Source organism: Parasteatoda tepidariorum, chromosome 7 (genome assembly GCF_043381705.1).
Source record: "Parasteatoda tepidariorum isolate YZ-2023 chromosome 7, CAS_Ptep_4.0, whole genome shotgun sequence".
Classification (NCBI taxonomy): domain Eukaryota; kingdom Metazoa; phylum Arthropoda; class Arachnida; order Araneae; family Theridiidae; genus Parasteatoda; species Parasteatoda tepidariorum.
The window spans coordinates 36,315,667-36,330,758 of record NC_092210.1 but is presented as its reverse complement, the minus strand read 5'-3'; the positions used below and the strand labels follow the sequence as shown (position 1 = coordinate 36,330,758).

At 27.6% G+C, this 15,092-nt stretch overlaps 1 protein-coding gene across 2 annotated transcripts in view; it reads left to right on the top strand.

Annotated features, from left to right (window-relative positions):
• Nucleotides 1-15,092, top strand: part of LOC107453725 (lachesin) — a 257,834-nt gene that overhangs the window by 158,501 nt on the left and 84,241 nt on the right. For both annotated transcript variants that reach the window (XM_071183280.1, XM_043042726.2), the window contains exon 4: nucleotides 4,653-4,765. In XM_071183280.1, coding sequence (XP_071039381.1) covers nucleotides 4,653-4,765 — 113 coding nt within the window. The remainder of the gene's footprint in view (nucleotides 1-4,652; nucleotides 4,766-15,092) is intronic.

Below are 15,092 nucleotides of genomic sequence, written 5' to 3'. Positions count from 1 at the left end.
AGCAAGCAGTCTATTTTTATTAATTGCATTACTTAATTTAGTTTATTTTTGTGTATAGAGATTGATTTTATTTTTTTTAATATTTCGATCCCTTGAAATATATTTACAATATTTGATATTTCAAAGCATATAAACTCGCTATTTTTGTAGTTACGATCCATCTACCTAAAAATCATAAAAGTAGATTTCCAAATAATAATATCCGGTTGAAATAAATGAGACTTAAGGCTATTTTCGCAGCGGCATTTGGCATATTACTTTCACATTCGCCTGGAAAAAAGGGTTATTTTTTTCTTCTAAAACTGCATTTTTCCGAAATATATCCTTGATGTTTTCCGTTTCTCTGCGTAACCCGACTTAAAATAGACACGTTTTTCCCAAAAACACTCTTTGCGACAATCTGTAAGGTGTTAGATTTCAATAAAAAAGCACGTTTTCAATTCTAGCTCTTCCATATGGGCCATTATGTCGGTTTCTACAAATTTATGTTTTTTGAGGGCGATGTTTATTATATTTATAGTGATTTTTCCTTTATTGTTACTGTTCATGATATGATACAGCAAATTTCAGACTATTTTTAAGTATTCCTTTTTTTTTTAAATAAAATAATGAATTAACATCTTTTTCTTAATGACGATCCGANAATATACTGCAAGTACAGTGCACAAAATAGAAAACGGACAACCCTGAATAACTTTTGACCAATTCCTCACATTCTGGGACTCAATCTCAAAGGCTCGAGGGCGTGATCTCAGATATACCAATTAATTAGTGCAGACGGTATTTTAAATTACGTAATCAGGCACAGAAACACACTTTTTCTGAATAATCATTATTTTTCGAGAGATTTGAATTTTTGAGCCCCAAAATAATAGGGGTTAGTGGCAATCTGGGAAATATGGTCCCAATAGTTTTATCAGGAGTGAGATCTGAAATTTAGACCCCTTAATTTATATTTTGTTTTTAACGTATTTCGCTATATCTCGAGAACTTTTTAATCAAATTGAAAAATTTTTTGCACAGAATTAAAAATTCATTTATCTGAAGATTATTCCCTGCAAAAATTTATTTTTAGTAAATATTTATTATTTTTTATCATTTATTTAATACTAGTCAAACAATTTCTTGGTAACTATTGTACGGTATAAAAATGTAGTTTTACATAGAGGAATGCAAAGTTTGTGCGAATTCAGTTGAAAAGTGCCTGAGCAATTGAATTTTAAAAGTAGGATTTTTTTATAAAAAAATTCTCAGGAATACACACATATATATACATATATATAAATATAATACCTAATATAATACCTTTTTATTATCAAATGAAATTAAATTAAATAAAAGAATTATAAAATTAAAACTTTTCTGTGAAATGTGCAGTTATCTTTTCTTAAAAATATATCAAAATTTATTTATTACTCTCAGTACTGACGAAATAATATTTCAGTAAGCTGATAGTGTATGTAAAATTAAATATATAACAATAGATTCATTTAGTGTAATACGATATCATTGCTAATTAGCGTCATTAAATTAGGTAAATACGATAATGCTATTTATATCAAGTTCAGATAGTCATTAAGAAATTTGATTTCAGTTACGGATTATTTACTGTTGTTGAAAATGATTTAGTATTCCAACATAAATTCCTCATCAACTATTTCAGGATATCATAAAGTAATTATGTAATTTTATTAAGATAGGGTAACATATCCAATCGTAGTTATTTATTAGTGGAGATGTATGTCTGTCATATCAAATTCGAATATTACAAAACAAGAAGCTATTTCAAAATTCATTATAATTCACATCTGGATTGTTTCGTTTTGTAATTGAAAATTGTAGTTAGACAAAAAATATGATTTTCTTCAAAAATTAAATTTCAGAGAATTCGTATAGGAAAATTAAAATTTTGTGACTCAAAATTCTTTTTTTTCAAACAATTAAAAATTTGCGCAGTGACAATTACAAAATTTTTGTTAAATAACTAATCAAAGAGTTTCACAGTAATTAGAAGGAGAAATCTTAAGCAAAGGGATAAAAATGAAATATAAAGCATGAAAAAGTAAGTTTTAGTTCTACTTATAAAAAACTTTCGTCACCGATCCAAATACGAAAGGCTGAATAAAACAGCAAAGAAAGCGTTGAAAACGAAGGAGGAATGACATGTTTTAACGAGATAATTAAACATAAATAAATAAACGGATATAAGAACTATGTATGGTGGGCGAGAAACCAAAATGTTACGTAATATATAAATTAAGTAAAATATATTCGATAATGTGATCGAGTTACTGGAAACGTTATTAAGTAAATAGTTAGAATATTTGAAAATGTGAAATACCTTTCATAAATGTAAACAGTTAATGCACTGTTAAATATTCCAGATAAAATTGTAGTAAAAAGTACCGGCACTCCGAGTCCAGAGCATAAATTTTCAAAATTTCAATATTCTAACCTTATTGTGTGCCGGAAATAAATTAAGCTTGTTGAGCAACGATTATTATTTACTTACGAATTAGTATGTGGGTACATTGCTATAAACTTTAAAATTTTCAGGTAAATTAAACGAAACTTTTCGAATTACATTGTAAAATGTGAAACTGATGCAAAACAAGGTGAAGCGAAAGTTACTTAAAAATATAATAGTCTAATATCGTTTCTCATTGCTGTCGATATATTTTCATTGGATAGAAAACCATATATTTTATAGCTACTAAATAGGCAAAAAAGATTTAGATACCTTTAGTTGTAATCAGACAATTAAAAGATACTTTTCGATTTACGTTGCAAAATGCGAAACTGATGCAAAACAAGGTGAAGCGAAAGTAACCTAAAAATATAATAGTCTAAAATCGTTTCTCATTGCTGTCGATATATTTTTATTAGACAGAAAGCCATATGGTTTAGCCACTAAATAAGCAAAAAAGATTTAGATACCTTTAGTTGTAATCAGACAATTAAAAGATACTTTTCGATTTACATTGCAAAATACGAAACTGATGCAAAACAAGGTGAAGCGAAAGTAACTTAAAGATATAATAGTCTAAAATCGCTTCTCATTGCTGTCGTTTTATTTTTATTGGATAGAAAACCATATGGCTTAGTTACTGAGTAAGCAAAAAAGATTTAGATACCTTAAGTTGTAATCAGACAATTAAAATATACTTTTCGATTTACATTACAAAATGGGAAACTGATGCAAAACAAGGTGCAGCGAAAGTAATTTGAAAATACAATAGTCTAAAATCGTTTCTCTTTGCTATCGATATATTTTCATTGTATAGAAAACCATATGATTTAGCTATTTAATAAGCAAAAAAGATTTAGATACTTTTAGTTGTAATCAGACAATTAAAAGATACTTTTCGATTTTCATTGCAAAATGCGAAATTGATGCAAAACAAGGTGAAGCGAGAGTAACTTAAGAATATAATAGTCTAAAATTGTTTCTCATTGCTGTCGATATATTTTCATTGGATAGAAAACCATATGGTTCAGCTACTAAATAAGAAAAAAAAATTTTGATAACTTTAGTTGTAATCAGGCAACTAAAAATACATGGATCTAAAGTTATTTATTTGTTTAACAAAATCTAGACGATTATATATTAGATATCTAGAAGTATGAGTTGAATCAGAGTTCGGTTGGTCTAAAAGTATTTTGATTCAATGACATTTTGATGTAATACTTATGAACACTTTCTTATCAATTATTTCTGCAATTACTTTTTTTATTCAGAATTAGAAGTTTTGTAATCAAAGAGTGCTATTTTTTTTTTTTGAATAAAGAAATTTTGTTTCAATACAAACGATATCTGGTCAACATATGCAATCAAAATCATGATTAAAAGACTGCAGAAAAATACATTGTAATAATTAGAATAATTATTAACTGCTGCTAATCTCTATTGATAAAAACTTAACACCTTTAATACAAACCAAAACTTTGATACATATTAAAAAAATAAACTTGTGAATGATGTTGCAGTGATAGCCGAAATTAACTGTTATGTTTAAAGTTATCTTTAGAAAACTGGGAAATAAATATATGAAAACAAATTTTTGTAGAGCATTAAAAAAACATTTTGAGACTTTTCAATTCAATATCTTTTAATTTTTGAAGTAACTATATGTTTATTATTCATGAACAAAAAATTCTAGTTCAGCGATTCGTACTAGATGCACAGCTGAAATACGAAGATATAATTATAGAAATGTAACATACTGGAATATAATGTATGAAACCAATTACTCCAATTTTAGACAAAATACAACCAATAAGTTTTAAAATTTTGTTAGTTTTTTATTTCCCAAAACAACAATAAAACAACAACGAATGCATTATCATTTCTTTCCTTTACAAAGCAGTAAACTATTCAAATTTGTCCATGACTTATTTCTGCAGTTTCAAATTCATTTATGAACTAGTAATTTATTTTTACCACATTATATCCTAGCATTTTGTACATCAGATTCCGAATTTAATATTTAGAGTACAGATTTTTCATTCTGCTATTTCCTTTCTCAAACGTACATAAAGTATAAAAATTACAGATTTTTATGGGAAATGAGCACAACAATCAAAATAAGTTATTATTTTAATCCAGTTTTTTTCTTTTAGCATTGCCTATAGTTATATTATTTTTATTTTAGGAACGAGTAATGAAGCTGAACCAGAATTCTCAGAAGCTATTCCAAACATTACGATTCCAGTTGGGCGAGATATACAACTTCCTTGCATTGTTGAAAATTTAGGATCCTACAGAGTAAGCATACGTGTTTATTATAATCTAATTGGGATTGAATTATTAATTTTTGTTTTTTTGATATAATTAGAACAATTTGTATCTAATTTGATTTTCTTTGATCATATGATATATTCTTGATATAAATGACAAATTCATTTTCACATTATAATTGATTCTTAGTACATGAAAATCCGATTGTTAGATCAAAAAAAAAATATTTAGGTTTATCATTTGATTTATTCTGTATATCCTGCATTTTTAAAAAGAAATAATCTGATAAGACACATTGCACGGCCCAAAAAAACGTAGTAAAATTCATTTAATGTATGGTAATTTCATTTCTAGTAAAAAATAATTCTGATAAATAAAACCGTAATATACGATACTTAAACAATTCATTTGGTAATTTTTTCGTCCATATGGCTAACGTTTGCAGGGAATTCCGGTTTTTAAAATTATAATTCTTATTACAGCACATTTAGTAAAAAATATATAACCGAAAATATATTTTACTGAATAAAAGGGTTTTTATTCCATGCTCTAATTAAAAGGTTTCTTATGCCACGATGATAAAATTACGAAATTTTACCTCATTTATCAAGTTTTATCAACTATTACATAAAACACATTTTATTGTTATTTTTACCAATATCATTATCAAAACTCTTCAGTAATAATTACCGAGCTCTTTAGTGTCACGGTATATCATATAATATATAATTATACCATTACACGGTAAATTATACCATATTGTACCATACCTTTTTTTCTCAGTATATAATATGTCTTCAAATATTTCAAGAATTAACATCAATTCACTTATCGGATTAAATGACATATGCTATATATATATATGTATAATAATATTTTTGTAAGCAAATTTTAAAACAAATTTTTAAAATTTTAATTAATTGAAAAAGAAAATAAATTAAATTTTGGTTTTGATCGAAAAGTATTTATAAAAGTATAAATTATCTAAACATAAAATCACTGAATATTAGACATAAATCAAACACTTTTTTTATGTATACAGATATCATTAAAAATGATTTTATTTACAGCATTGCTTTGGTTCTTGATCTTTTACAATTATAGTAAATTTGCCAGAATTTATGACATGATATTTCTATAATTGTGTATTGTCTTAAAGAATAATTTGTATTTTTTAATGTTATCGTTTATTTGTTACAAAAAAAATAAAAACTTCAATGAATTCTTCAATGAAAACTTCACGAAATCAATGCTTTAAAAAAATTTGAAAACTTAAGTAATAATTCTTTCATATTTAAATTCTGTAAAGGTGAATTGCTTTACATCAATTAATATATTTTTATAGTGAAATTTCCGTCAAAAACTATAGTAATTTTTTGGTTCCCATCAATGAAAATGCTATGTAAAAAAGTTGTTTTATAAATGTTAATATATTCAAATTAACTAAACCTTACAATTTATTCAAATTTATTACTAAAATATCACTCAAAAAATTTCTACTCTGTTGTCCAAATGATCATGCGATTTGTTAAATATTTATAATGTTGTAATTTAGCTCATTGAAAGATTCATCAATGGATACTAAACTACATCAATCCAAAAGAATATTATTACCGTTACCATTCAATTTCATGATAAGACACATTTCCGTAATAATTCGGTAACAGTAAAGCTTTGTCAAATTACCCGATCTTTTGGTGAATTCAATATTTATCAACTCTATGTTTATTAAATCTTATAAAGTATCTCTTTCGGGAAAAATTTCAATAAGATATATACCCTGCGGTATTTTATACCAACAGAAACTCATTGGAATCCAATAGTAAGATATGCACTGCATAATTGTATAGTTAACTTCAACAACTTAAGCTAACTTCATAGAAGTAGTGAGGTCTTTTATTTACTTTTCATTCATAAGTTTGACCTTCCAGGACAGAAATCATTACAATGCATTTTATGCTCGAAAAACATTATTTTAGTTCTATTTCTAATTACATATGACTGAACGATGAAATTGGGACGAATCTCCCAAAATAATAACACCCAAGGCATTTCTGAATCTCGATGTTTTTCAATATTTTGTCACGGTTCATTGGGAATTTCATTGCTCATTTCGCGTGGAATGATTTGTTTTTGGCGCAAAAATACCGAAGATGCAATAAGAAGAGAAATGCTGCTAACAATGCTGGAATTAATAAAATAAGAAAAGGGTTGCATTAATAATAATGACGGCAGTATGACAAAATCGGAGACGGGTCTATCGAAGCGGATGTAATTGTGAATGGTATGATGGTGATGAGTTTCTGTTCTCAGCTGAGAGAAGCTGATGGTAATCTAGATCAAGCGAAAAGAAACAAAAAATAAAACTGAAACATAAATATATCCTTTTGTTATCATTTGAAAAGGAGAATATTGTAGCGTTAGAAAACTTTTTTATGTTGCATATTGTTTATTAAAATATTTTATATAAGCTAGCTATCGTTGTTAGAAATCTTAATAAAAGTAATTGAAATATTCTTTTTACTTAAATGCATGGAAAAATACTTTCATTGTTTGAAAACAGAATTTTTTAGTTATACAAAATAAAATAAAGAAACTCTAAACTTGCTTACGATATGCGTAGGGCAACGGTGGCCCAATGATGTGACCCAGTAGCTGCCGGTTGATACGATTTCTTCTCCTGGTTTTCAGTGACCACAGTTAGTCCGATGACCATAGGGCTAATTGTGGCGGGATTTCGTGGTTTTCTTCTCCTTGTAACGCATATGTGGATTTCTTCCATCGAAAGGTCTTCCCCGAGGACTAGTTTATTACAACGCTTAAAACAGGAGTTCCCTCGTCTTCTACGTTGTGTTCAAAATTACAGGACTACGGAGTTGAATATTGATAGTTGTTAACTCAGAATCGAATTGGCCGCTCAATACCGGTTACAAAATAAAAGTTTTAAAAAAATTGTGTGGAACTAAAAGGAACAAATTAAAATATTATTTTAAAAGAAATAATATTAAACTATTTTAATTTTTTTGTGTATGTTAATCTAAAGATTTGAAGAAGAAAAGTTTCTTTTATTTAAATTTAAACGTTATTTTGTAGCAAAGTGCAGCAAAAAGCCAACATTTAGAAGCAAATGTTATTTAAAAAGCATGTTTAAAAATATTGGTTGGATATAATTAATTGGGCGCCCTAAAGATTTATGGATTTTAAATAATATTTTCCTTATCCATATGGAAGTTCTGTCACTTTTGGTTTTTAGATTACAATTCGTAAAAAAAAAGAAGAAAAAAAACGCTATATTGTTTTGTTTTTTTCTTTCAGAAGCAAAACCGGCTTTAGCAATGGTTTTTGCGACTACTTAAAACTTTATATGTTCTTATATTTATTCTCATCAACATCTTTTGAGGTAAATTTAAAATTTAAAAGGGAAGAAAAAACTTAATTTAATTATCAAAATTGTAATAAGAAGGTTACTTTTGTTTTCGGACTCCGTTCGTACGAGAGAACAGTATATTCTTTTTTTTCAGAAACGAAACCGGTTTTAGCAATGGTTTTATCGACTACAGAAAACTTTATATGTTCTTATATTTATTCTCATATTGATCAACATCTTTTGAGGTAAATTTAAAATTTAAAAAGGAAAAAAAACTTAATTTAAATATAAAAATTTTAATAAGAAGTTATAAAAATAAGCCTGTCATTCGCAGCAATAGCAAAGGAAGTCAGGTTACTTTTGTTTTCGGACTCCGTTCGTACGAAAGAACAGTGTATTCTTTTCTTTTTTTTTCAGAAACAAAACCGGTTTTAGCAATGGTTTTATCGACTACATAAAACTTTATATGTTCTTATATTTATTTTCATAATGATCAACATCTTTCGAAGTAAATTTAAAAACGGAACAAATTAATAACAAACACGCGTATCAGCTGTAGTGTAAATATTTTTTGTGCATAAATAAATCAATACTAACGACATTGACAGTTTGCTTCAAATTTATTAAAAGTCAAAAAGTTTATATATTAAAATTAAGTCATTTCTATTGTACGCAAAACTTTTTTTTTCATATTATTTAAAGGAAATAATCTCGAATTCTATAAAACTATATAAACATTGTAATATATATTTTAAAGCATACAACGATGTTCATTCTTATCCCTTTCGTAACGGCAGTCCGTTTCGCTAAACGCCACTGCTATATATTAGTCATGTATGCTTCACTCTATATGTATGCTTCACCACTGCTATATGTATGCTTCACTCCTATATATTAGTATCCTGTAATATAATATTACCGGCAGAAGAAAATTGTTTCGACGTACAAAGCATATTAAGTGCATTCAAAATGTACTTTAAGGGGCATTAATCATATACAGGGCAATTGAATATTAACAGATTGCCGTTTAAAGCATATTGGGCCGGTTTTCAAGCGGTCTTGCGCTAACACCGACTAAATACGGCGCTCATTCATAAGGTGGCCACCTTAGGAACACGTATAAGATTGCCATTTTCAGTATATAAAACTATCGTTAATCTTATAAATTTATTAAAATGAAAGTAAATGTGCTTGAAAAGTAAGAAATAAAAAATTCAGAAAATATTTCATGATTCAATGTTCTTTGATATTAAAAATATATATAATTAGAATAACTCCTTAACTGAAAATTTCTTCTAAAAAGTAAAATGTCTGCATAAAATGGCGGCGTAATTGAACTAAACGATTCAAAGTCAGTGACTTGCTTTGCACATGGATTATTTACAATGCTGTTGAGCCATATAGCAATTAAAATTAATATTAATTCTTTTTTGGGGAGGTGGTCTACCTAAAGAACAATGCCTACCTTTGGGTCAACTACCTTACCTTCTTTTCGAACAGATTCGAATTTTTGCCCCTAAAATATAGGGGGTAGCAGCAATCAGGCAGGCAAATATGGTCCCAACAGCGTCAGGAGAGAACTCCAAAGCTTGGACCCATTAATGTTAATTTTACTTTTTCCGTATTCCCTTTATCTCAAGAACTTTTTAAAACAATTAAAAATAAAAGAATTACGCAATTACAAAATTCTTTTATCCGAAAATAATTCCGGGCAAAAAATAACTTTTTGTAAATATTATTTTACTATTTTATTCAATAACAGTCCAGAATAGTTTGAATTGTAAGGTATAAAATTTCTACATCATTTTAAAGAATGTAATTGTACATGGCAAAGTACAAAAAATTCCAATTCTCAGAAACTATTCAACCGAGTTTGCTCAAATTTTGTATTTTGCCAGTAAAATTACATTCTTTAAAATGATGCAAATTTTTTTTTACTTTACAATTAAAAAATTTTCCAACTATTATTAAATAAAATAATAAATATTTTTTAATATTTTTTTTTGCATGGAATTATCTTTTGATAAACGAATTTTGTAATTGTCTGAGAAAAGTTTTCAATTCACTTAAAAACTTCTCGAGATATAAAGAAATACGCGAAGAGTAAAATTAAAATTAGGGGGTCCAAACTTTGGAGCGCTCTCCTGACCAAATATTGGGACCATATTTTCCAGATGGCGGCTACCCCCTATATTTTGAGGATTAGACATTTGAATGCGTCGGAAGAATGGAATGTTTATGCAAAGAAAAGTTCGTTTTTGTCCCTTATTTCGTAACTTGAAATATCGTTAGAAATTAGCATATTTCGGGTTAACCCTTTGAGCCATCAGGATTAAGTCCTAGAACGTTAAAATCCCATCATTAGATCAAAAGTTATATAGCGTGATCCTTTTATTTTGCGCACTGTACAAAACTAATTAAAATATGATTTCTGTTGGGAAATAAACTAAATTAAGTATGACTGTTAACAATAAACTTGTTAAATTGTTAATATGAACTTATTAAATCTTTGATTATTTTAAAAATGATACACACATTTATCTAAAATTATGTGATAAAGGAATATTAAGTAAATAGTAAAACAAATGAACTCAAAAACTCTTTAAATAACTCTGTCGATCTGAATTAAATTTGCAGGAATATACATGGAAATTTTCAGGCTTATGCATTTATATGGATGGTATATTTAGTAGTTTATTCTATTTTTCGTTCTTATTATTTAATTATAACCAAAAGTAAAAATTAATGCCGTTTTTTTTAACCCGCCTCCACCACAATCGCCAATGTTTCAATCAGCCTTAGCGCTCAGATAAAATACTCCACATAGTCAAAAAAATCCGGGAATTTGCAATGGTTTTCCTCTTCATGTTACTTCATGCAACTTTCCCCCTTCATGTAATGAGTGTAAGTTTCATTAAGGAGAAATGGTACCAATTTATGATCTATGTCTTCAGTTTTTTTTTTCAATTCAAATTTACATATCTTCTGTTTTATATGCTAATCAGGTTATCCGATATAAACCTACTGTTGAATTCTGGTTATGGATTATAGCTAATACCGTACATACTATACTTTTATGATCCAACTTGTATCTGTGTACTGTGCGCATTTACCAATATTCTTTTATCATTTCTACACTGAGAAAAATAATCTTCATAAAATTACAGTACTAATACATTTCTGGTTAGAAAAAAAACATAATTCTATCAATGGAACCAAAATATATGGTATTGAAACTATTTTCATATGGCAATGGTTTCCTTTAATATGACGAAAGCTTACCAGAAATTCTATTTTTCGAAATTATAGTTCTTATTACCATACATTTAGTAAGTTAATAAAAAACTGAAAGTAAATTTAAATAAATAAGTGCTTCTTATGCCATGCCCTAAGATATCATAATAAAATAACCATATTTTACTATACGTTGCAAATTTTAACCCACATTATAAAACAACATTATTATTTTTACCAAAATCATCAAGAAAGTGTTTAAGTAAAAATTACCGTGCTTTTTGATGAAACCAAAAAACCACGAAGCCAGAATCAAGGTTAATTTTACCATGTCCTCGCAGTTTTGACCATATTTTTTTCTCTGTGTAGAACTAGATTGTTGTTGAAAATCTATTTGTGAAGATCCAGTGAGGTGTAAGTAGTTAAATAAAATTTTATTACCTAAGGTATTTCCTACCATGCGAAAGGAAATATATATATATATTTTTTAAACTGAAAGAAATTATTTTCTGTAAAAATGCCTATGTTTTTTTTGTTTTTTTGTTTTACTATTTATCACCTGTTAAGCAGTATCCGGTATCAATCCTTCTCTAATTTCAAATTCTTTATTCAATACATACTCAGAAATCTAAAGATATTTTTTTTCAAATGCATACAATAAGACATTTTTTAAATAGTTAAAAAGTAAAGCTCTCCTTTCGGAAAGTTTAAGTAGCCGACCGCATGTGTATGGTGTATGGAGCTGACACCTTGGCAAAGAGGTACCGGGTTAGAATCTCGGTTAAAGACATCTATGCTCTTCTTTCTGTATTATATGTCCTTCTTGCTGTGGGTGTAATGTTAGCACACATAATATGGAGCTCTCTGAAAGAGTTGTCCCCACATGTACCCGTCTAATACCCAATGAATACTTAAGCGTTAATGTTGGGCATTGAAAAAGAAAAAAAAAAGTTTTGAACTATCTTGATTTTACTGTGGTTAATAGACCCTCTTGATATTATATGTTGCTCTCAAAGATTTGTTGATGTGGGAGCACTTTGTCTTGTAATCAATAGATGTTAATTTCTCAAAATTTCAAATTTTTTTTTAATTTTAATTTTAATTGTACTAGAAATTGCTCTTAAAATACTTTTTTATGTTAATCAAAATTGAAATTTCTAATTGAATTTTTATTTTTTGTTTATATTCTGATAATATTGAAATTGTATTATTTGTTACTTCTTTAAAAAAAATGTGTTTTTTACTGCAAGCAAAATTTTTTGAAAAAAAAATGCTTCTGAAATCTGCAGTTATCTTTTCAATATTATATGAGAAATTTTATGTCTCCCTTTTTATTTTTATTCTAATAACTTGCAACCTAAACTTTAATACGTTTTTAAATTGCTATGTAATTATGCATAATAGGAAGTTTGGATATAAAAGAAAAGCTTTAAACAACAAGCACACGCTAGATTTTAATTATCTTCCAGACTAATAATTGGAAATTGCATCGTAAATTAGAAGAAGATAAATTTTTTTAATATCTAACGAACAAAATAATCAGTTTAGTTACATTTTCAAAAAGAAAATTTTTGAAGTTGTCTATCTGAATTATTTTTGACAATAGTTATTAGCATTTTTTAATAAACTGTTTAAATTAAAACTAGCAAAAATTAAAACTTTATAGTCATTTTTGCAAATGTGCCGTTATGCTATATTTTCATGTAATTTCATATTAGTCTTGTGATATAAAAATATTTAGTTTTCCATTCTTACCCAGTACAATTGTGGTGATTGGTACCCTGTGTCAAATTCTATGAAAAACATTTTTGCCGTAAAATTTCATACCGCAATTTTAACTTTAGAATATTTACCGCAATTTTTACCGTAATATATATAATTACAGTGGTTCTAGAGTTTTACAGTAAAATATTAATGTGAAAATTATGTTATATATAACATACTTTTTTACCGCAATTTGTCCAGCAATTTTTTACAGTGTACAACATTGTCCAAAATATTGGTAGTCAAGTAGCTTGATTTGATATATCTTGCAAAGTTTTATTCTGATACTGATATTTTCAAAAGCAATGTTTATTAAATTAATAGTTAGTAATAGAATATTTCCTACAGTATAAATTAAAAATCATGTTTATTTATTCAAATTTGGAGAAATCAAACTTTATCTTATAAAATAAAGTGCTTCCTTAATGCGCCATTGAGAAGCAGAGGCAATTTGGTGATCGATTATGACATGATGGTGGCTGTGTTGTGGTAACATCTTTTTGAACAGGATGAAATAAAAATATTTTTTTGGATGATATCTGCTTGTATTTTGTGAACAATCTTTCTTGTTAAAAGGAAGAAGAAAACAACCGTGCAGTATTCTAAGAAAAATCAAGTCAATTTATCGTTGATATGACCAATATTATCATGCAAACTTTCTGAAACCGTGATAAGATGGTACGTGGTACCACGTTTTAGTTCAGATTAAATCATAACACTGCATAGTTATCAGTAATAAGGATACATTACATGGATATATGGTTCAAATTAACCATAAGAATTCATAAAATTTTCTATGGCGCGTTGCACCATTTTTTAGTTCATATTATAAGTCATAATTCCTCATAGTGCAGAACTTCCCTCTTAGGTTTCAGCAAATTTTCTGCTGCATTGATAAAATGATTTGTTGAAACATGTTTTATTTCAGGTTTACTCTCAATACCACGCATTGAGATTAAGAAAAATTGCCTTACACGATCATATGGTTCAAATTAGCTCTAAGATTTCAGAAAATTTTCTCATTATATGATTACATCTAGATAAATATTTGTATCGACGCTCGTATATGACTTCGGTTACTAAGTAACTCCAATGAAGATATACTGTTCTTGTACATTAAGCAACGAAAATTAAAATATCTACTAAATTTTAAATATAAATTATGAAAATGATTTTAAAACCAAAACGATTCGCGATCGCAACGCTCGAGTACGCCATCTAGAGGAAGACTGAAAATATCGGACATTTGTTCCCACAAAGCCATTGGCAATGACGGACGCCATTTCATTAGCAGCAAATAAGAAGCAAAATTTCCCTAAGGAAAAGGTAGAACTTCTTGAAAAAACTAACCAGAACATGCCAAACATTGAAGCAGAACACGCCAAGCATTTGAAGAACAATTTCTCGATAACTTACCTTTCTATTACCAACAACATAACTTCTAATTTCATGATCACTTGCTGTTACAGATTGTGTGTATTACGGTAAAATAATTTTTTCTGTCTTCAATTCATTACAAATTAAAGTGAAATCAGCATTGCTTTCGTCATTCCAATGAATAAATAAGAATTCAGAATATGCACAGAACTGTATAATATGTAGTTATAGAATATTGTTCTTCTTTATAGAACAGTATATATTTCTGTATCTATTATTCGTAAAACAACAATAAAGAATCATCCGAACTACTTGAAATAGATTCATTTGTGCTGATTATTAATAAATTTGTATCGTTTTCTTGGTAATTATTATTTTGTTTTGAAGGAATAATTTCAACTAGAATTCAGCTATTCTGTTTTTAGCTACATATTCAAATTCATATCAATTATAAAATTTTACTGTGTAGTATGTTATCTAAAAGTAATGAAGGGATAAACTATGCATATATTATTTGAGAATAAAGTTTTCAAACAAGGAACTTATCATTTTGGAATTCTCCGGGAATTATAAATCAGGTAAGTGCAATGATTTTTACAATAAAAAATTTGC